Here is a 24,631-nt window from a genome sequence, read left to right as displayed (position 1 = left end):
GCTCTACCAAGCTAACCGTGCAAAGTCCATACTCTGCTAATTATCTCTGCAAACAGGATTGTAACTTTTGAGGATCAATTTTCCAGAAAGAAGAATTAAGTTGTTTTTATCCTCACAGCGTTTGGTGGAAATTATCAAAACTAAGCTTTTCCTTTCAAGCACATCGATCTATAGTTTTGAAGTTGTTCATGAAAATGTCAAACTATGAAATCATTGATTTTGCATCATCAATTTATTGTTGATAAACGGGGAGATACTAATGTTTTATTGGCACACTTGGCTTACTAGCTGGTCTCGACCCGTATCAGTTCAGACATTCTGAATAAGAAAAGCAGCCTCTAGGTCTGAATTTCCATTTACCAATGACATAGCAGATTTTTGTGTCTTATTTCACATAACACTTGCATGTGATAATGTGTGATTGTAGTTATATCACAACAGTGGTGGTTTTTTTACTTTTATCTTTGTAGGACTTTAGAGAAACATTAGGAAATATATCTAAATTGTTGGTACAACAAAAATGAACAATACTGTAAGAAAGGACAAAAATACTTTAATTTTGCACAAATGATTGAAATAAAATTGTCATAGGAATAGAGAACACATTCTGTTGTGATAAGTCTTTGTTTAAATGTGCTTCTGGATGGGATTCTTGGAAGCTCATGAATTATAATTTTGACAAATCTTAGGCTTTTCCTTTTCGTATGTGTCTTTGAAAGATGCAAAAAACATTGAAACATTGTTTCCAAATTTTGAAAAATATCATGTAAAGTCAATCTTTGATAACTCTCAATACTAGTTGGTATGTTGAATTGACATAACAGTTAGTTTGCTATAGATTGACTTGCTAATTTTGATTGAGTTGCATTATAAATAATGCAGTAATATTCAAATTTTGGGAAAATTTCCAGTGTGCATTTTGCATTTATGGCTAATACTAATATAAAATAAAAAGTGTAATCCTGTTGAAATGTTAAGAACGGAATTGAATCGTTAATCACTTGCTGGTTCACTTTCAGTTTATGAATAAGTGTGTGAATTAGGGGGAATAAGGGGGGGGGGGGTGGATGGGGTAATGGCTTAATGTGATCATTTGCAATCTGTTCCTGATTAATACTCCAGTAGGATTTGATAAAATTGCCAACCAAATGTAAAATAGCTGCTTTAATGAAAATGAAATAGCCTGTTTGCTCTCTTTTGCTCTCCAGCCAAATGTAGCTACCGCCAATAAAGGAACTCAGGCCCCCGCAGCAGACAATCAGGTACAGCAAAGTGCAGTGACCCCTAATAGCCACAGTTCAAGCCCCTCTCACGCTGCCTGGCAGGAGCGGTCAAGCCCCCACTCGGCTACCTCATCTCTCCCTGCAAGCTTCCGAAAGAAAGTGGATGGCAGTATTCACCCGATGCCCACCCCTGACGGAGGTCATTCGAGCAGCCCCAAGAAGAAGACCGGTAGGGCATCCGCAAAGGAAGATGTCAATTCAGGCCCTGCTAAACCAGGACCAATAAATAATACTACTCTTATCATACCAGATGTTAAAAAGGTATTTTAAATATCTGTTTTTTAATTTCACATTTTTTTTTGGATGATGATGATGATAAAGTTTAAATGTGCATCCGATAAACAGTTTTATGTCTGTTCCGATGATTACCGATGTGGATCAGTCAGCTATGAGCTATTAGAATCAGTCACATAGAAATATTGTGTGAGCTGGAGAGCTATTCATGAAATTCTTACAAGTTATGAAAAAACATAGACGAGAAAAAGGTAGTTCCAGTTATGGAAACTGTGGTACTAACTTCTCAAGTGAATTGTATTATCTTCTTTTATGACCTTTCTATGTAATTCTAAGATCCCCATTACATTCCAAGAAAACAAGAGTATTATATATATATATATAATATATAGTTTTTTCACTGTTCTGGATTTCCAACTCACTACGATTTCAATTATATATATTCATTTGCCTTTGTCGTTTACCTCCATTTCATTAACAAAAGTCTGTTCAAAGTATCTCTTTCGAGATCCGGCTTTAGGAATCACAAATGACTTCGAGTTGGTTAGAATCATGTTTGATCTCTAGAGTAAGGCAAAATATGTCACCAAGACAGAACTAGTATTGTTCGATACAGGTGTCAAACGCCTACAGTGGAATTACGACCTTCCTTACCGGTTTCGAACCTCTGGACATACAATCAGCGTCCATAGCCTAGTGGTTAGGGTGTCCACATACAAAGCGGGAGGCCCGGGTTCGAATCCTGGTTGGAGGCTGGAAGTTTTTTCACTGTTCTGGATTTTCCAACTCCTTACGATTTCAATTATATATATATATATATATATATATATATATATATATATATATATATATATATATATATATATACACATACATAGTTTTGAAACACTAGAAGGTGGTGTATTATTCTGTCTTTTCAAACCTTCATAACTTTGTGTGATCTCATTCCTGTTTGATTCCTTTGCCTCCTGCAGCAAGTGACGTCTCTGACGAACGAGGGCGGGCGGTTACGGAAACAGCCACCGCTGCTCATTAGTAGAGATTATGAGACTCTTCCTGATCCTGTCTGGAAAGCCCTTAATCTCTGGTATGCTGGAGGACCTGCACTCCCTAGAAATGTAAGAAGCTGTCAAAAAGGCCTTTACAATGCTCTTATGTACCTACACTGATCCATCACCAGAAGTTATGTACTTTGTGCTGTGGATTAACTGTTTTGGCTGTCTCAGTTTGTTCATGAATATGTGCATTTGCACAAGTTGTTTGTTGTGGTTTAATCTGATGGGGAAATCGTGTTGGTTTCTATTGTTGGTTTCTATTTGTATCTCTTCCTCAAATCTTCCTGTTTAAGCTTCTCATAGAGGTACAGTCTGTACAGTCATGTCTGCTAGTTTGTTTAATATTGATGTCCATTCTAAATACCTCTAGATACCTTTCCTCATTTTGCCCTTTGACCTCCATTCAAGCATCTTGTTTGTGTTTAAATGATTCATGTGTGTTGGTGTTTCGTCATTTCTTGATAGTTGGATGTTTCAATTCTAACTTTTCAACAATTTTTCATTCTCTCCACGTTATCAAAAATTCTTTGGCTAAATTTTAGTTCTTCTATTTCTTTCTCTATCTCATGTTACTGCTTCTCTTCCTGTGTGCATCTTGTATGTCTCTTCTTTTTTTTATCTTTTTTTTTTACCTCGCTTGGTATCTTTATTGGTAACACTCTTGTGCCAACTCGAACATATTTGAATACAATAAGGTCAAAAACCTTTTACAAGTAATGATAAGTACATACAAAAACCATGATGCATCGTACTGAACAGTATAGTGCAATTACTAAATGAGTCTTGTCACTGCTTGTAAGAAATAAAAGCTTTGCCTCTTTGCTTGAGTTCTTTCTCAAGTTGAATAGCAAATTTTAACTTATATAAAAAATCTTGACATCTCATTTCCGTGTTTTTTTACTGAAGATGAAGTACTTGAGATGAAAAATTAAGTGTCTGTTCTTTGTGAGAAATAACTTATTCAGTTTAGCTTTTATTCTGGTTTGTGACTTTTTCACTTCTTTACTCCACTGTAGCTTTTGTCAGTCATACTATGCATTAATCTGTCTGTCTTTCTGTCTGTCTGTATTTTTCTGTGTATTTCTTTACTATATTTTAAAATCTTTTACTGTTGTTCCTTGCAGGTAATCATTCCCGATCCTCAAAAGGCAATCCCGGTTTTAGAGCTCCACCCGATTCATGTGAAGCTTCTACAGCATGAGAAAAAACAAAACAAGAATGGTGGATGGAACGGGGTCAGCTTTGGTAAGTTCAACGTGGTCATCCTTCCCCTCTCATCTTGTTGGGACCTTTCAAAATTTGTCGCTTTTTCCATCTCCTACTCAAGAGGAAGAGATAAAAAAAAAAATCGTTCCCACCTTGAGGGGTATAATGAATGTTTTTTTATTACCAGAACTTTTGTTCACATCTCTGAGATGATTATTCTTTTTAGTGTTATCTCTGTCTTATGAAAAAATTATCTTTAGGAACCATTCACTGTTAGGAATAAAAATTGCTATTTTATGAGTCAAGCAAGAAAAGCTACCATTGAGAATATAAATGAGTGTCTGTGGGTGTGATTTCCTAATTATTTACCATCATGCATTGAGTTTATAGAATAACTAGAATATTGTTAAGCTGATATTCAATTGAAATAATTTCATTCTTGTTACCCATTCATTCTTTTTTAATCCTTTTGTGCAGGGGGTCTTTCACTCGGAAGTGGTCAGCTCGGTAACCTACTCAATTCTTCCAGTAGCACCACCACGCCTAAAAAGTACTTAACCCATACAGCATGTTTCAGCAAGTTACACACGGTCCAACAGGTCCACGAGTTCTTAGCTCAACGGATCAGAATACCCAACGAAGAAATGAGGTTGTGGAACTTCAGAGATGAGGTTTGTAGCAGAGATGGACGGCACAAACCGTGCAAGGGACAATAAAAATTGTCTTCATATTCCTTTCACAGACTTTTATGCGTATCGAGGGAATCGAGAACGGTTAAAAGTTAAAAGACTACAAACACTTGCTAACTGTTACCAAGCCTGTCCTATCAGCCACTGCTACATTAGCACATTTAGTCACTTAATAAGTCTGTTTTTTCTTCCTTACGGAATTAGTTTTTGGAAGTGGTAAAGGTGCTGCCAAAATGTTTCCCCAAATAATTATATGTGTAAAAGTAAGTTGGCCTGACGTTTCGATCCTAGCAGGATCTTCTTCAGAGGCTAAATGACAGGTAACAGTAACAGAAGGGACAAAAACATGCACAGAATACAGACAGGTTAATGAGCATGGTGAACACAAAGAGATAGATGTTATAGATGGAGAAAGTTTCACAGAAAGCTTTCATTATAAATTAATGTAATTTTGAAGGTATTCATTTTGTCATTTTGTGGCTAAAGGAGGAATTATTAATCAGTTATTAAACAACTTGTGAAGATTTTATTCAAATTGTTGCAATCTACTATAATATAAACCAATGGATTCATTATTATATAACACATTTATGGGAAAAATCTTGCCGTTTTGATCTGTCTTTGATATTTCGGTCTTTTCGCTCTGCAGAGTAATCCAGCTCTTATCGAAGAGGACAGCGCCACGATGGAGAAAGTTGGAATCGTCGAGGAGCAGAGCATCTTAATAGAGATCAGAAACAAAGACCTCAGCTGGCCTGAAGAGATGTCCTTACTAGCAAAAAATAAACAAGATAAATACAAACAAGGTGACCACCCTGCACTGTTTTATGAAACTACAAAGTTAACCCAATTAATCATCATCGTTAACTTATATCTCAGAAATGTTTGCTATCAGCAACTGCCCTCCCCACCTCTGACCCCCACCCACCCCTGGGAAAGACTGTAGGGAGGTGCATATCCAGCTTCATGGTGCATAAAGCCACATTAAGGGCAACAAAAAAGTCTGTATCAACAACAACCAACCAACATACTTGATTCTGATGTAGTTTGTGTGTACATAAGAGGGAGGGGGGGGAGGGTGGGGAGGTGTAGGGAACAGGATAAAGTTCCGTGATATTTTATCGTCCCCTCTGGTGGCATCTTCCAGGAAAAATATACAACCACCTCTTAAAATCATTTTAGGTATTGAAGGTAGGAGGATACAACTGTCCACATACATATTAAAGAGAAAGAGAAAAACACCACTCAATACATACACTGGGAAATTATAAAAGAGTCAAACGCACATTAACCAGGGAAAGGTCAACGCAACCTGTGTATTGAAGAGCTGTGACTAGAGCTCTGTATTACGAATTGAAAGGCCACAGCAACGATGACTAGGCAAACTGAGATCACTTCAAAATTCAAAACTTTGGCAGTTCTGTGATGTCATGTTTAGCCATGACAATCACTCACACAGTGACAGATTTGGCTTAATATCTGGATGGAAGGCTTGATGTGACAAAAATGGGAGGACACAATCGTAATTGGATCAGAGCCAGAAGGAAGCCACAATGTGAGGGTCTATCTGAGCAGAAGAGTTTAACATTTCAAACCTTGAATTCTTTTCAAATGCTGCTCTCCTGTTGCAAAGTTATTCACACTATCACAAGAGGTAGTCTGTGACTTAAAAGGAACTAAAAAGCAATGAACCTCCAGTATATATACACGTTGTACCTGCATATATGTTGAAGGCCTGATCGTAACCTTGTAAAACTATCTTTAGATGGGTTGTAAATATGTCAATTTATATATCTCGCATGAATCAAGTCCCTTTTCTTCAAAGGGGGAAAGTCGTTCATATTTATGCGAATGTCTCGAGATAGTAGATGCACGAACCATTAGTACAGGAACCTTCTTTCTGTTCGTAAAATCTAGTGTCAGTATAGAAGACTAAACTTAATAAGTGACACCGAACCGAAGAGCTGACAAGGTGCACGCATTCATAATCTGAAATGAATTGTCGCCCCGATTAGAGAACAAAGAATAATGCAAAATAGTAATGGTGGTTTTTTTGAGACTGAAAGTGCTAACCACAGCTACCAAACTAATATATTAAAATCGACTGGTGCTATACTGCTACAGAAGCAGTAAAAAGCTGTTTTTGAAATTTAAACCAGTGATTGAAATGAGAAAAGTTTGATAGAAGACTAAACTTAATAAGTGACACCGAACCGAAGAGCTGACAGGGTGCACGCATTCATAATCTGAAATGAATTGTCGCCCCGATTAGAGAACAAAGAATAATGCAAAATAGTAATGGTGGTTTTTTTGAGACTGAAAGTGCTAACCACAGCTACCAAACTAATATATTAAAATCGACTGGTGCTATACTGCTACAGAAGCAGTAAAAAGCTGTTTTTGAAATTTGAACCAGTGATTGAAATGAGAAAAGTTTGATAGAAGACTAAACTTAATAAGTGACACCGAACCGAAGAGCTGACAGGGTGCACGCATTCATAATCTGAAATGAATTGTCGCCCCGATTAGAGAACAAAGAATAATGCAAAATAGTAATGGTGGTTTTTTTGAGACTGAAAGTGCTAACCACAGCTACCAAACTAATATATTAAAATCGACTGGTGCTATACTGCTACAGAAGCAGTAAAAAGCTGTTTTTGAAATTTGAACCAGTGATTGAAATGAGAAAAGTTTGATAGAAGACTAAACTTAATAAGTGACACCGAACCGAAGAGCTGACAGGGTGCACGCATTCATAATCTGAAATGAATTGTCGCCCCGATTAGAGAACAAAGAATAATGCAAAATAGTAATGGTGGTTTTTTTGAGACTCAAAGTGCTAACCACAGCTACCAAACTAATATATTAAAATCGACTGGTGCTATACTGCTACAGAAGCAGTAAAAAGCTGTTTTTGAAATTTGAACCAGGGATTGAAATGAGAAAAGTTTGATAGAAGACTAAACTTAATAAGTGACACCGAACCGAAGAGCTGACAGGGTGCACGCATTCATAATCTGAAATGAATTGTCGCCCCGATTAGAGAACAAAGAATAATGCAAAATAGTAATGGTGGTTTTTTTGAGACTGAAAGTGCTAACCACAGCTACCAAACTAATATATTAAAATCGACTGGTGCTATACTGCTACAGAAGCAGTAAAAAGCTGTTTTTGAAATTTGAACCAGTGATTGAAATGAGAAAAGTTTGATAGAAGACTAAACTTAATAAGTGACACCGAACCGAAGAGCTGACAGGGTGCACGCATTCATAATCTGAAATGAATTGTCGCCCCGATTAGAGAACAAAGAATAATGCAAAATAGTAATGGTGGTTTTTTTGAGACTGAAAGTGCTAACCACAGCTACCAAACTAATATATTAAAATCGACTGGTGCTATACTGCTACAGAAGCAGTAAAAAGCTGTTTTTGAAATTTGAACCAGGGATTGAAATGAGAAAAGTTTGATAGAAGACTAAACTTAATAAGTGACACCGAACCGAAGAGCTGACAGGGTGCACGCATTCATAATCTGAAATGAATTGTCGCCCCGATTAGAGAACAAAGAATAATGCAAAATAGTAATGGTGGTTTTTTTGAGACTGAAAGTGCTAACCACAGCTACCAAACTAATATATTAAAATCGACTGGTGCTATACTGCTACAGAAGCAGTAAAAAGCTGTTTTTGAAATTTGAACCAGGGATTGAAATGAGAAAAGTTTGATAGAAGACTAAACTTAATAAGTGACACCGAACCGAAGAGCTGACAGGGTGCACGCATTCATAATCTGAAATGAATTGTCGCCCCGATTAGAGAACAAAGAATAATGCAAAATAGTAATGGTGGTTTTTTGGTTCCTTGCTTTAGCAAAAGGAACCTATGCAGTCAGGTTGGCGTGTGTGTGTGTGTGTGTGTGTGTGTGTGTGTGTGTGTGTGTGTGTGTCTGTGTGTGCATCTGTGACACTTTCTTGGGTACGCTCTATCTCAATAAGGGAAAGTTGGATTGAGGCCAAACTTGGACTATAGATCCGCCATATGGAGAAGGTGTGCCCTATTGTTTTTGGTGCCCACAAAGGTCACCAAAGGTCAGTTATGGTCCAAAAACCGAACATATTAAAACTGCAATAACTCCCAGTGCCAATGTGCGACAAGATTGATATTTTGGGAAAAGTTGTTAACTGGTTAGGGGAACATTTTCAAACTTAACGGTCATGTGATCCGAGGTCACCAAAGGTCAATTAATGATAAAAAACTAGTTTTTTTGCGATAACTTGAGAACGAAATGTCCGTTAGGGTTGGGAGTTGCTTCAATGTTATCCAATTGTTGACCCGCATCTGGGTGACCCTTGACCTCAATTTGACCTCTGGTGACCTTTACGTGTTTTTGGGGATTTTTACAGTTTTGATGCTATTTTCAGATGTCAAAGGTACCTTCTGATCATAAAAGTCAAAGGGTTGACCCCGTGTGACCTTTATGTGCGAAGTTATATGGGGTCAAAGTTTTTCGGTCCGAGTTAGGATGGTTATACAGACTTTTCGTTTTGTTTTTTGGAATCAGGAGATTAAACTTCATCTGAAACCAAGGTCAAAAGGTCAAAGGTCACATTAGAAAAAATGTGCTTATTTTGGGAGGAAACGAGCAAAAAAGAAAATGTTTGGTTTTGATGCTAGATTTGGATATCAAAGGTACCTTCCGATCAAAAATGTCAATTGGTTGACACCCGTGTGACCTTCGTGTGCGAAGTTATACGAGGTCAAAGTTAATTTTCAGACATTTAATGCAACAACTCCCAGTTCCAAGGTGTGACATGGTTGATATTTTTGGACAAGTTGCAAATGGTATAGGGGAATATTTTCAAACTTAACGGTCATGTGATCCGAGGTCACCAAAGGTCAATTAATGTCAAAAAACTAGTATTTTGGGGGTAGAAAATGGGCAAAGAAAAAAATGTTTGATTTTTTATAGTTTGATGCTCTAATTTAGGTCTCATCAATCAAAAATGTCAATAAGTTGACCCAAGGTGACCTTTGTATGTTAAGTTATATGAGGTCAAAGTTAATTTTCAGACATTTAGTGTAATAACTCCCAGTGCCAAGGTGTTACACGGTTGATATTTTGAAACAAGTTGCAAATGGTATAGGGGAATATTTTCAAACTTAACGGTCATGTGATCCGAGGTCACCAAAGGTCAATTAATGATAAAAAACTAGTATTTTTGCGATAACTTGAGAACAAATTGTCCGTTAGGGTTGGGAGTTGCTTCAATGTAATCCAATTGTCGACCCGCATCTGGGTGACCCTTGACCTCAATTTGACCTTTGGTGACCTTTTTAGTGTTTTGTGGATTTTTACAGTTTTGATGCTATTTTCAGATGTTAAAGGTAACTTCTGATCATAAATGTCAATTGGTTGACACCCGTGTGACCTTCGTGTGCGAAGTTATATGAGGTCAAAGTTAATTTTCAGACATTTAATGCAATAACTCCCAGTTCCAAGGTGTGACAAGGTTAATATTTTTGGAGTAGTTGCAAATGGTATAGGGGAATATTTTCAAACTTAACGGTTATGTGATACAAGGTCACCAAAGGTCAATTAATGATAAAAAACTAGTATTTTTGCAATAACTTGAGAACAAAATGTCTGTTAGGGTTGGGAGTTGCCTCAATGTAATCCAATTGTCGACCCGCATCTGGGTGACCCTTGACCTCAATTTGACCTCTGGTGACCTTTCCGTGTTTTGGGGATTTTTACAGTTTCGATGCTATTTTCAGATGTCAAAGGTAACTTCTGATCATAAATGTCAATGGGTTGACCCCCATTTGACCTTCGTGTGCAAAGTTATTTTAGGTGAAAGTTAATTTTCAGACATTTAATGCAATAACTCCCAGTGCCAAGGTGTGACAAGGTTGATTTTTTTGGACAAGTTGCAAATGGTATAGGGGAATATTTTCAAACTTAACGGTTATGTGATCCAAGGTCACCAAAGGTCAGCTAATGTTAAAAAAGTAGTATTATGGGGGGAGAAAATGGGCAAAGAAAAAATGTTTGAATTTTTACAGTCATGCTCTATTTAGGTCTCACCGATCAAAAATGTCAATTGGTTGACCTCCGGGTGACCTTTGTGTGTGAAGTTACATACAAGTTCAAAGTTAATTTTTTGACATTTAATGCAATTAAATCTCAATGCCAAGGTGTGACATGGTTGATATTTTGGGACAAGTTGTGAATGGTGTGGTGGAACATTTTGAAACTTAAAGGTCATGTCATCTGAGGTCACCATTGTTATCATATCTGTTGACACGCTTGTAGGTCTCTTATATTTCTTACATTTTCGACGCCATATTTAGATCTCAAAAATGCCTTTTAATAAAAAATCCGATCACATTTTGTGATCACAAAAGTGTTGGCTATAGTGTTGGTTACTTTATGGGAACATGTAGGACCACAATTACTTGGACTATTTCAGCCCAATCTTGCTTGATAATATTATGTGTATTGTCATATACCCCAAGCAAGGAACCACAGTGCCCTTGGGCTCTTGTTTGAGACTGAAAGTGCTAACCACAGCTACCAAACTAATATATTAAAATCGACTGGTGCTATACTGCTACAGAAGCAGTAAAAAGCTGTTTTTGAAATTTGAACCAGGGATTGAAATGAGAAAAGTTTGATAGAAGACTAAACTTAATAAGTGACACCGAACCGAAGAGCTGACAGGGTGCACGCATTCATAATCTGAAATGAATTGTCGCCCCGATTAGAGAACAAAGAATAATGCAAAATAGTAATGGTGGTTTTTTTGAGACTGAAAGTGCTAACCACAGCTACCAAACTAATATATTAAAATCGACTGGTGCTATACTGCTACAGAAGCAGTAAAAAGCTGTTTTTGAAATTTGAACCAGGGATTGAAATGAGAAAAGTTTGATAGAAGACTAAACTTAATAAGTGACACCGAACCGAAGAGCTGACAGGGTGCACGCATTCATAATCTGAAATGAATTGTCGCCCCGATTAGAGAACAAAGAATAATGCAAAATAGTAATGGTGGTTTTTTTGAGACTGAAAGTGCTAACCACAGCTACCAAACTAATATATTAAAATCGACTGGTGCTATACTGCTACAGAAGCAGTAAAAAGCTGTTTTTGAAATTTGAACCAGTGATTGAAATGAGAAAAGTTTGATAGAAGACTAAACTTAATAAGTGACACCAAGGGCGGCGGAACCGGGGGGGCACAGGGGGCACGTGCCCCCCCACTTTTCCTCAGGTTAAAAATGTGCCCTTTTTCTACATAAAAATTGAGGTGTCTCAAGTTAGCAAGAGGCAAGGGAACCAGAATGAACACTCGAGAAGGGCCGTTTCCGGCCATCTGAGGGGTTTGTAAAGCCAAAAATTTTCTTGTACGCTCCGCGCCAACCGATGGTGGCGCTCCGCTCAGATAGTCGTGCATACAACTTTGCAAATCCTGGCTACGCCCCTGACTTTTAATGAACTTCTGTGGGTCAAATTAAAGCTATTTCGAATGGGAAAAATTTGTTAAGATATTAACGAGAAATAAACTCTAATACATTAGCAACTAGCATGATTTCACCTAATTTTCTCAAGAAAAAAACTAATTGTTCCTTGTTTCCCAATTTGCACATTGCAGTGCTAGTATGCATATTTTCCTTGCGGGGGGGGGGGGGAGGGGCGCAAATAAGATAATACAATAAGAGTTATAAAGGGTACTAAATATAAGGCTGCATCAGTCCAATCGAATTTCTGCAAAGTGCCCTTTGATGTCGGTGCCCCCCCAGATTAAAAGTGTTTCCGCCGCCCTTGAGTGACACCGAACCGAAGAGCTGACAGGGTGCACGCATTCATAATCTGAAATGAATTGTCGCCCCGATTAGAGAACAAAGAATAATGCAAAATAGTAATGGTGGTTTTTTTGAGACTGAAAGTGCTAACCACAGCTACCAAACTAATATATTAAAATCGACTGGTGCTATACTGCTACAGAAGCAGTAAAAAGCTGTTTTTGAAATTTGAACCAGGGATTGAAATGAGAAAAGTTTGATAGAAGACTAAACTTAATAAGTGACACCGAACCGAAGAGCTGACAGGGTGCACGCATTCATAATCTGAAATGAATTGTCGCCCCGATTAGAGAACAAAGAATAATGCAAAATAGTAATGGTGGTTTTTTTGAGACTGAAAGTGCTAACCACAGCTACCAAACTAATATATTAAAATCGACTGGTGCTATACTGCTACAGAAGCAGTAAAAAGCTGTTTTTGAAATTTGAACCAGGGATTGAAATGAGAAAAGTTTGATAGAAGACTAAACTTAATAAGTGACACCGAACCGAAGAGCTGACAGGGTGCACGCATTCATAATCTGAAATGAATTGTCGCCCCGATTAGAGAACAAAGAATAATGCAAAATAGTAATGGTGGTTTTTTTGAGACTGAAAGTGCTAACCACAGCTACCAAACTAATATATTAAAATCGACTGGTGCTATACTGCTACAGAGCAGTAAAAAGCTGTTTTTGAAATTTGAACCAGGGATTGAAATGAGAAAAGTTTGATAGAAGACTAAACTTAATAAGTGACACCGAACCGAAGAGCTGACAGGGTGCACGCATTCATAATCTGAAATGAATTGTCGCCCCGATTAGAGAACAAAGAATAATGCAAAATAGTAATGGTGGTTTTTTTGAGACTGAAAGTGCTAACCACAGCTACCAAACTAATATATTAAAATCGACTGGTGCTATACTGCTACAGAAGCAGTAAAAAGCTGTTTTTGAAATTTGAACCAGGGATTGAAATGAGAAAAGTTTGATAGAAGACTAAACTTAATAAGTGACACCGAACCGAAGAGCTGACAGGGTGCACGCATTCATAATCTGAAATGAATTGTCGCCCCGATTAGAGAACAAAGAATAATGCAAAATAGTAATGGTGGTTTTTTTGAGACTGAAAGTGCTAACCACAGCTACCAAACTAATATATTAAAATCGACTGGTGCTATACTGCTACAGAAGCAGTAAAAAGCTGTTTTTGAAATTTGAACCAGGGATTGAAATGAGAAAAGTTTGATAGAAGACTAAACTTAATAAGTGACACCGAACCGAAGAGCTGACAGGGTGCACGCATTCATAATCTGAAATGAATTGTCGCCCCGATTAGAGAACAAAGAATAATGCAAAATAGTAATGGTGGTTTTTTTGAGACTGAAAGTGCTAACCACAGCTACCAAACTAATATATTAAAATCGACTGGTGCTATACTGCTACAGAAGCAGTAAAAAGCTGTTTTTGAAATTTGAACCAGGGATTGAAATGAGAAAAGTTTGATAGAAGACTAAACTTAATAAGTGACACCGAACCGAAGAGCTGACAGGGTGCACGCATTCATAATCTGAAATGAATTGTCGCCCCGATTAGAGAACAAAGAATAATGCAAAATAGTAATGGTGGTTTTTTTGAGACTGAAAGTGCTAACCACAGCTACCAAACTAATATATTAAAATCGACTGGTGCTATACTGCTACAGAAGCAGTAAAAAGCTGTTTTTGAAATTTGAACCAGGGATTGAAATGAGAAAAGTTTGATAGAAGACTAAACTTAATAAGTGACACCGAACCGAAGAGCTGACAGGGTGCACGCATTCATAATCTGAAATGAATTGTCGCCCCGATTAGAGAACAAAGAATAATGCAAAATAGTAATGGTGGTTTTTTTGAGACTGAAAGTGCTAACCACAGCTACCAAACTAATATATTAAAATCGACTGGTGCTATACTGCTACAGAAGCAGTAAAAAGCTGTTTTTGAAATTTGAACCAGGGATTGAAATGAGAAAAGTTTGATAGAAGACTAAACTTAATAAGTGACACCGAACCGAAGAGCTGACAGGGTGCACGCATTCATAATCTGAAATGAATTGTCGCCCCGATTAGAGAACAAAGAATAATGCAAAATAGTAATGGTGGTTTTTTTGAGACTGAAAGTGCTAACCACAGCTACCAAACTAATATATTAAAATCGACTGGTGCTATACTGCTACAGAAGCAGTAAAAAGCTGTTTTTGAAATTTGAACCAGGGATTGAAATGAGAAAAGTTTGATATTTTTTACTTATTTTTTCTTCCTCTTCTTCCCACAGTTATATCAGAAGGGGGAGTCACAGGCCTCAGTAACCTTGGCAACACTTGTTTTATGAATGCAGCTGTCCAGTGCATCAGTAACACGCAACCTTTGACCTTGTACTTCAAGACTGATTCGTACCTTCATGAACTCAACATGTACGTAGTTAGGAATGGGTGCCACTACTTAATAATGATAATTTTTTGAATTTGCTAAAAAATATTATATTTATATATTTTTGCTTTGTTGATGTAGAGGATATCGATGACATATGTGATGAATATGTAAAGAGTTGAAGGGGCTTCACCCAATTATCCACATACCCGCTCGCATATATCAGCGGGATATTTTCTTCTTTCTGAACGGATATTTTTGAAGAAAATGCATTCCTTGTTCATGAAAATGCATTTCCGTTTGCATGGACTTTTTCATCTCGACCTGACTGTGATAAGGTGTATTGCAAACAGCATTAATTGAATATTGATAAATGAATGGTAATGAATGTGTGTTAATGTTAATCAATCTTGACAGCCTTTACTTACAATGTCTGAAACAAGAACACTATTACTTGGATTATTTGTAGTGATTAGTGATTATTGATATTAAATATGCATAATATGCAAATGATCCTGATGTATTGAGTATGGAGTCAGAAACAAGGAATACTATGGTTTAGGTTATTTGTAAGAATATTGATGAACTGTTATTGAATATGTTTATTTTGAAATGACTTTCATGCATCTGAGGCAAAAACACTGAGACATGGAATATTGGATTTGCGCATTAGTAGTCAGTATTTGTGTATATTTAGTATGATGTCATCACAGTTCCATAAAATTTTGTTTAATCAAATTGATGAGGGATATTCTCCTCTTCTTCTTAGAATGTCCAGGCCTCTGGTATTAACTATAATAAGAATGTGTTTGTTTGGGTGTGATTCTTGAATAATATATCTTCCACTTAATTCACAAAATGCCATCGATTCCTTGTCCGTAGGTCCAACCTTGACGGCATGAAGGGTCACATAGCTAGAAGGTACGGAGAACTCGTTAATGACTTATGGTCAGGGACCGCCAAAAGCATCGCGCCTTTGAAGTTGAGGGTGAGTAGGGCCATTGGTGTACTTCCATACTGTTTAAGCAACGTGTGAACAGTTGGATGCTGCAGGGGCTGCAGCTTCACTGTAACCAGGCTGCATAGGAGGAGATGTGTTCTCGTAGGATGTCGGACAATAGGCGCTGCTGGTCTGCAGAGATAACCTCTTTTATTTAGTATTGATGCAGCCTTGCTGCAGAGGAACTAGCAGCTGCTGCAGGTTTTTGTCTTAACACGATATTTTGAAGAAGCAGGTGCATTTGCTAACGTAACTTCTCTGGCATCAAGTACACAGAAACTTTGCCATTAATTAGGTGCACTACCGTCACAAGAGATGTCTGATATCTTGAAGACGTCTGTCACTTTTCGGATGTGGTGTCATCCTACCACACTTTCATAGCTGATATACCTAGCCTAGACTACTTTACGTATAGGAATTGGCGCTGAAGCTATTTTAATAAACTGTTGAGGCTAAACACCATTCTTGTATGATAATGTATGTGGTACTACATACAATCAACATTAACAGTTTCATTCAGCTTCAAGAATCAATCTAAAAGATTAATCACGGTTTGAGGGGGAAACAAATTCTGTATTTTTCTTTAGGAAAGAAATCTAACAATCAATTAGTATATCCTGCTAAATCCTGGATCTATTTTTAAAATATTTTGAATCCTTCGTCAAATTTCTATCGGATTTGAAGAATCTTAAAGTTGAAATAACATTAAAGCAGTTCATTTGGATGAAAATGTTTCCATGTTGTTGATGATATCTTGACTTAAGTAGGGAAGTAGGGAAAGTAGGGACAGTAGGGAAAAAAGTACAGAAAAATGCTCTGTAATAATAAAGAGTAAAACCCTGATTAAAAAGCATTAAACAACTTCATCAGAAAACATTGGCCGATTATCTCGACTGTGAAGTTAAAAACAAATTTGTGCTTGTGATGAAGAGTCTTTAAAAAGAACACCACACCGTTTTTATTCTGCAGTGGACTATTGCCAAATATTCACGAACATTCAATGACTCCCAACAACACGACTCTCAGGAACTATTGTCTTTTCTGTTGGACGGACTTCACGAGGACCTCAACAGGGTCCGCCAAAAGAAATACGTAGAATTGAAGGATAGCGATGGAAGGCCAGACGAGGAAGTCGCCAAAGAAGTGAGTAAACAAAAAGTGTAATCGGAGACACCATCCTGAAATTCTAGTTTATGCAACTGCTTCTGTGGCGATGATTTCAGTTCAGGATAGATATGTCATGCGTGATACTGCATGGGATTTTGTGTCAAATTAAAATTCCTAGGGTTGAAGAAGGTGTGTAGGCATGAGTTCCAGTTGTTACTTTACCACTGTTGGTAGAAAGTATTGGTAGAAACAATAGGGACAGATTACTAATGCCAGTTGTTGTCATAGTGAAGTTTTTGGTCTCATAGAAATCTCAACAGGGTTATAAAAGGTTGTGACTGAATTGAGATATATCACCAAAAATGGCAATTGTTGATATCCCATCACAATAGTGTTTTTGTTTTTAATTAACAAAACACTATTATGGTATTTTATATTGGTTATTCTATAAATAAGGCAACAAACGTTGTGATAGTTTATGTTTGTGTTCCGTTCACAGACTACAACTTTTGTGATTGCATTTGAAACATCATTTTGTCGCAAGATTTTTACCCCAGGTTTTAATGAACTATCCAATTTGCTGATACAAATTGACTTCTAAATAGAAGTTGCAATAATCGCAGGAATTGAACAGAAACACTAAAGTTGTTACGAGTTGTACCCTCTGTATGGAATGACCCAGTACCACAAACTTTCTTGACTTTTTACTTCTCTCCTTTTACGTTTACAAGGCTTGGGATAGTCATCTGGTGAGGAACCAGTCTGTCGTGGTCGACCTCTTTCAAGGGCTACTGAAATCTCAAGTCCGCTGCAAGCACTGTGGAAACACCAGTGTTCGTTTTGACCCCTTCACATTCCTATCTCTACCCCTCCCCATGGAAAGCTCTATGCACATTGAAATTATTGGTGAGTAAAGTCATCTCCAGCATTGTCTGTTTTGACCCCTTCACATTCCTATCTCTACCCCTCCCCATGGAAAGCTCTATGCACATTGAAATTATTGGTGAGTGAAGTTATCTCCAGCATTGTATTTGCCTTTCCACACACAGACAAATTCTATAGCAGCAGATATGAATGTTTATTTGTTGTCACAGCAGATGCTTACTTAACGTCGAGAAAGTCTGGTTCCTTTGTCTGGTATATTACTGCTTGTTTGTCTATAATCATAGCCTAACGTTAGGCCTGCCACACTTACATAGCAGATTTAGCTAGGCCTAGCCTTATTTGCATATGACAAAAATCAAATGATTTGGCTTAACTTTAAGCTGACTGGACACCAGTAAACAGCTGAGATGAAAATGCTTCTGGCAAATTGTACATGAACATACTAAAACAGACTTGTGTTTGGTAGGAAATTAACTACTTTAATTAACTACTCTTAATTTGGTAATAAAATGTAACCAACTGCTGGAACCACTATGGGCTTGAAAATTTCATGTCAAGAATCAATTGATAGATTTTTCTTGTCTAGATTTTGTTCGGCAAGGAAACATGCCATACTACCAAAGACAATGCAGTGTTTATTCGAATTAGAGCAATACCAGCTGCTATTTAAAGGTTATAAGAAACTGGACAACAGAGAACTGATAAATCAATTGTGGTTGATTCTTAATTTCTTCTTCTCTCTGCCATCGTCTCATATCAGTCGTCAGAATAGATGGTTCTGTGCCCCTCAAGTACGGACTCCGGTTAAACCTGGACGATAAATACAGAACCTTGAAGAGAGAGCTAGCGGAACTTTGCAATCTGTCAGCAGAGCAGCTGCTATTGGTGGAAATTGCTGGAGCCATGGTCAAGGTAAGGTTCACTTCCTCTGCTCTTAGAAATCATCTCGTCAAATCATCTTACGGCATCATGTCGAAAGAGAAATGAGAAAGCTGATACAAATACCAACCAATCAGATGTGATCCTTTGGAATGCCTGCGGTGCCTGCTTTGTGAATTAAATCGCGTGAATAATTATTATGTTACACAGCCTGGCGGGTATGCATGAATGCAACCACCCTCGCTGTCTGAGTTTTGACACACACTGCTCCAAAGAATTACTCTTGCAACCAACCGTCCCTGTCTGAGTTTTGACACACACGGCTCTAAAGAATTACTCTTGCAACCACCCTCCCTGTCTGAGTTTTGACACACACTGCTCTAAAGAATTACTCTTGCAACCACCTTCCCTGTCTGAGTTTTGACACACACTGCTCTAAAGAATTACTCTTGCAACCACCCTCCCTGTCTGAGTTTTGACACACACTGCTCTAAAGAATTACTCTTGCAACCACCCTCCCTGTCTGAGTTTGGACACACACTGCTCCAAAGAATTACTCTTGCAACCACCCTCCCTGTCTGAGTTTAGACACACACACTGCTCCAAAGAATTACTCTTGCAACCACCCTCCCTGTCTGAGTTTTGACACACACTGCTCTAAAGAATTACTCTTGCAACCACCCTCCCTGTCTGAGTTTTGACACACACTGCTCTAAAGAATTACTCTTGCAACCACCCTCCCTGTCTGAGTTTGGACACACACTGCTCTAAAGAATTACTCTTGCAACCACCCTCCCTGTCTGAGTTTGGACACACACTGCTCTAAAGAATTACTCTTGCAACCACCCTCCCTGTCTGAGTTTCGACACACACACTGCTCTAAAGAATTACTCTTGCAACCACCCTCCCTGTCTGAGTTTCGACACACACGCTGCTCTCAAGAATTACTCTTGCAACCACCCTCCCTGTCTGAGTTTCGACACACACGCTGCTCTCAAGAATTACTCTTGCAACCACCCGCCCTGTCTGAGTTTCGACACACACGCTGCTCTCAAGAATTACTCTTGCAACCACCCGCCCTGTCTGAGTTTCGACACACACGCTGCTCCAAACAATTACTCTTGCAACCACCCTCCCTGTCTGAGTTTCGACACACACGCTGCTCCAAACAATTACTCTGCATGTTGAGGTCAATTTGTCACACTATGATGGATACCATTACACCAGCATCAGTTGTCGAGGAAAGATGTAGAAATTACAGTGATAAAAACAAAATGTCTGCGCAAATCTGTGGTAATGGCTTAGATATTGTTGTGGGGATCAGCTGGAATTGTAGAGGATGGGAGAGAAGTCTAACTTTTCCGACACGAAGACTGCAATCAGTAGATCAAAAGAGATATTGACAAGAAAAAAGGAGGACCAGAAGTTACACGATGGTGTGTTTTATGCGCTCAGTATTAAAACGATACTATTAATCAAAGTTGTACGTCATGCTCCATTTTCGTCACGATTGTGTAAATTTTTTCTCACGTAATATGAAATATAGGAATTCTCGAAGGGAAAACAGATGTTAAACACAAAAAATTAAACTTCAAGTGTCAGAGGGTGACATTGGTCTTACAAATACGAAAGGGGTTTTGGATGAATAAAGGTATACTCTCCCGTCCTTTTACAGAGCTTTCCGCAAGACAATCAGAAAGTGAGAAGCTTCGTCGGTGCGTACGCATATGAGATTCCTTTAGTACAGGACGATACCAAAAAGGCGGATGAGGAAGTCAAAAACACAGAGTCACCCCAAGGTAGGCTGGTGATCGTAGAAGGTTTTTCTAATTGAAGTTGATTGTTTCATTCAACTCATGTTTTTAACCTTTCTGGATGACGACGTATCGACAGTAGTGTCTCAAATGAGCCATGCTGGAATTTACAAATTTTCTGTGGTTTACTTGACTTGGGAAAAGCTTTCTGTTGACAAGTTTCAATAGTGACATTCTATGCTTTCGATACCATGGAGTGAAATTCCTATTTGCCTTCATTGTATAGGATATTTTCAGTGCTTACATGGAGTCTGTACATCAGTAGTAAGTGGTCAACATGTTTGCATAACACAGTCTTTACACTAATCTTTACTCAGGCACCTCATCTACCACCACCTCCTCCACCTCCGCCTCCAACATGCCCCTGGTTAACGACGTATCCAAGGAAGTCGCCTCTGCATCCCCTCCCGACCATTCACCCGGTGTCACCGTTGGTATCACCATCACGGACACCACAGGGTACCAGCCCGGGGACTCTTCTGCTTCGTCCTCGGCCAAGACCTCCGCAGCTACCACACCTTCACCCGATGCAACTTCAACCAACTCAGAGAAACCTTTCGGTTCCAACGTGCTTCAAAAGCCTAACCATGTTAGAAGTCCAAGTAACGTCAGTGTGGCGAGCAGTGTGGCCTCGGGCCACACAGCAGTGAACTCTGGCAGCATCGAGGGACTCGTGGTCGCTATGCATAGAAAGCAGGTTAGTTGATATACTAAGAGAAGAGAGAATGTAACATTGGGAGGCAACAGTCAGCTGAATTAGTATCGTGGCATGTCTAGCATGATTAGCATTGAAGGATGAGGTGAGTGGGTGGAGAGGGAGACCTAGCATGATTAGCATTGAAGGATGAGGTAAGTGGGTGGGGAGGGAGGTAACCTAGCATGATTAGCACAAAAGGATGAGGTGAGTTGGTGGAGAGGGTGACAGAGAGATAAAGAGAGAGAGGGACAGGAGGATAACGGAAGGTAAAGCAATATAAGTGAAACTTCCAAGAGAAAAGTAAGGAGGTTAATTTATTCCAATTCCGGTACTGATTTTTGGATGGTAGATGTGTCTTGTAACTTCTCTTTGTAAGCTACGAAAAGAAACCAAAAGGGACTCTCACAGATACGCAAAATTGGTAGTTTCATAACGATGGATGATTTCTTTCTATTACAGCCGACTTAAATCTTATAAAGCATCATAATTTGTGTTTCTCGTAACAGATACGAATGGACATGTACTTCTTAGCTTGGCAGAAGGCCAGGCCGTGTCTGTTCAGTACACCATTGATCTTACCTGCCTCCTCCAATACCTTAAAGTCAGACCTCTACAAGTCCACGTGGACTCACGTGTCACGCCTTGTGGTGTCTACAGGCTCTCAAGAAAATGGTCACATACATAATAAAAACCATGCAGAGGATGGGTGAGTATTTTATTACCAAGTTATTAAGTCTCGGTGCTATTCCTTCTTTGATCCTCGATGTGGGTGTCTGATATTTGCCCTTTGGTTATTTGGTCCTCCATGTAGCTGTCCAAACCTCAGTGTGGGTGTCTGAACCTTCATGTAGGGGATCTGACCACTCCCAATTGGGTATCTTACCTTCCATTTGGGTGTCCTAACCCATAATCCCTACACCTAACCTCTGTGTGGGTGTTTGATCCTGGATGTGGGTGTCGGGGGTGGGTGTCCGATCCTGGTTGTGGGTGTCTGATACTCAAGGTAGGTGTCTGTTCATCGATGTCGGTGTTAGTTCTGATCCAAGGCATGGGTTTCTTTCTCATTGACAAAGTGACGACCCAACAGAGAGTGCAGTCATGGAATCATCAAAAACCTGCTAAATATAGCTGTCATCAATTTGCAACAAAGCTCAGAAAATAAAACATAAATTTCATTTGCACTCCTTTCTGTAAAAGATTTGAAATCTTAGGTGGCATGAAGATGGGATGAAATAATGTGGATTGACCTCCAATCTCCCTTCTCCTCTTTGACAACCCTAAATAAAGCTTGTGATGTGGTACTATTGGCCAGAATGTGTTCTTCACACTGTGGTGACTGTCAGTGCCATCAACACAAGGTCGCACCATTAGTGAACCAGAAACAGATGGTCATCAAATGCCAGTCTTTATGACCAACAAGCTGGTTTACAATATATCAGACACAGCCCATTTTGTAACTAAATACTAACATTTACAGAAAGTATCAATAAACAACAAAATAAACCAAACCAATGCAAGACATGCAACAAAATAAGACAGACGTTTAGATTAGTTCAGTTCAGGTCAGTACAGTTTCAGTATAGTTCAGTTCAGTATAGTTCAGGTCAGTATAGTTCAGGTCAGTATAGTTCAGGTCAGTATAGTTCAGGTCAGTATAGTACAGTTCAGTACAGGTCAGTTCAGCTCAGTACAGTTCAGTATAGTTCAATATAGTTCAGTACAGTACAGTTAAGTATAGTTCAGCTCAGTTCAGTATAGTTCAGGTCAGTACAGTTCATTATAGTTCATTTTAGCTTAGCTTAGCTTAGTTTAGTTTAGTTAAGTTTAAATTAGTTTAATGGGAAAAAAGGAATCAGGATCTACATGCAGCCACCATTAAGGACCATGCCCAAAAATAATCTAAACACAGACACCTCAAATCCTATGGTGTACAACCCACTTTACATCAAAGCTATAATGCAAAATGCTGTTGCTTAATCATGTTGTACAACAAAACCTTTACTACATTAATATATATTGCTATTACAATTTTACTTATATTACTATTACATTTACATATATTGCCATTATATCTACATATATTGCTATTACATTTACATATATTGCTACTAGATTTACATATATTGCTACCTCAAGATCGTCTTTCCATTAGCATATGTAAGTGTGAACTGACATGAGCAACATATCTCAAGTCGATAATGTTCAAGAAGTTTTCTCGTCGTACTAAAAATCATTGAACGGTTATAATACAAAACAACATGGTTAGTCTTATGGGAAGTGTGACTCGAAGATCTCCCAGTGAGAATTCCTTGTGTGTTTATGGAAGACATAGGTCCTGATATCTTTCCTGCAAAGTCTCACTCTATTGGGAAATCCATTTTTTTCCTTTCGTATAGTTTTCATTTCTCTCTCACTTTATCATTTAACTCTAAAATTCATGTCTATGGAAGCAAAATATCAATATCTTGGGTGCTGATTTCTTCCTCCCCCCCTTCCCCCTCAAAAAGAAAATCTGAGTCATTCTTTTATTCACTCTTTGGGCAATCCATTTATTTGCTAATCACTCCACAAATAGCAGACATTTTATCCTCATTCGTGGTCTGAAGTCTGATGATGCTTTGCGATAACTGATTATTTGATACACTCGCTTCTGGCAATGAAAATGATCTGTTTATTACTGATTGAGTTAACTTGTAAAAAAATTGGTGCTACTTCTTCTTCTGCAGTTATCATTTTGTTTTCCCACCAAAAATGAGGAAACTTATGTAAAGATAGTCTACAAAGTAACATCTCACATTTTTGTTTGGCAAGCTACGAGCCATTGTCTTTGGAAAGATACTGCTTCTAAAAGTACAAACGAGTACGTTGTTGATTGTTAGGTCACTCGACAATACTGGAAGGAATGAACTAGGTATCTTGTAGTCTGTATTCATTCCAGAAGCCATCATCAGACGGTTTTAGCCTTGATTAGGGTGGTTGACCGTTTTAGTCTTCATTAGGGTGGTGGATGGTTTTAGCTTTCATTAAGGTGGTGGACGGTTTTAGCTTTCATTAGGTTGGTGGACGGTTTAAGCCTTCATTAGGGTGGTGGACGGTTTAAGCTTTCATTAGAGTGGTGGACGGTTTAAGCCTTCCTTAAGGTGGTGGATGGTTTAGGCTTTCATTAGGATGGTGGACGGTTTTCTTCCTTATTGTTTGCTATTCCTCCTCTGCCTCCCCCTAATACCACAGTTCCTGAGAGTTCTGGGTGATATTAGACATACACTATATAGGGTATTTGTGGATGATGTCCAGGATTGTATGATATGAGCAACACTTCCCGTGACATCACATATAAGCAAACAGTGAATAATATCTTCTTAGAAGAACAGAATTAAGTTCTGTATTTTCAGTGTATTAGACGAGGCACTGTCATTGTACACGAAAGGACCAATCGTTTGAAGCTAAATTTTCTGTGTAATTATATGTTTTGTTAAACGGATATATTCGTAGTTTGTTATGAGACAGTGGAGTTTGATAGTATGATTGTAC

General features: G+C 38.4%; 1 protein-coding gene across 6 annotated transcripts in view; it reads left to right on the top strand.

Annotated features, from left to right (window-relative positions):
* Nucleotides 1-24,631, top strand: part of LOC139981568 (ubiquitin carboxyl-terminal hydrolase 32-like) — a 93,821-nt gene that overhangs the window by 46,355 nt on the left and 22,835 nt on the right. For all 6 annotated transcript variants that reach the window (XM_071994046.1, XM_071994045.1, XM_071994044.1 and 3 more), the window contains exons 11-23: nt 1,209-1,544; nt 2,492-2,635; nt 3,697-3,817; nt 4,256-4,449; nt 5,117-5,273; nt 14,624-14,762; nt 15,601-15,706; nt 16,688-16,861; nt 17,557-17,731; nt 18,471-18,622; nt 20,265-20,388; nt 20,721-21,100; nt 21,607-21,806. In XM_071994046.1, coding sequence (XP_071850147.1) covers nt 1,209-1,544; nt 2,492-2,635; nt 3,697-3,817; nt 4,256-4,449; nt 5,117-5,273; nt 14,624-14,762; nt 15,601-15,706; nt 16,688-16,861; nt 17,557-17,731; nt 18,471-18,622; nt 20,265-20,388; nt 20,721-21,100; nt 21,607-21,806 — 2,402 coding nt within the window. The remainder of the gene's footprint in view (nt 1-1,208; nt 1,545-2,491; nt 2,636-3,696; nt 3,818-4,255; nt 4,450-5,116; nt 5,274-14,623; nt 14,763-15,600; nt 15,707-16,687; nt 16,862-17,556; nt 17,732-18,470; nt 18,623-20,264; nt 20,389-20,720; nt 21,101-21,606; nt 21,807-24,631) is intronic.

Source organism: Apostichopus japonicus, chromosome 15, assembly GCF_037975245.1.
Source record: "Apostichopus japonicus isolate 1M-3 chromosome 15, ASM3797524v1, whole genome shotgun sequence".
NCBI lineage: Eukaryota > Metazoa > Echinodermata > Holothuroidea > Aspidochirotida > Stichopodidae > Apostichopus > Apostichopus japonicus.
This window is presented reverse-complemented; position numbering and strand designations above follow the sequence as displayed.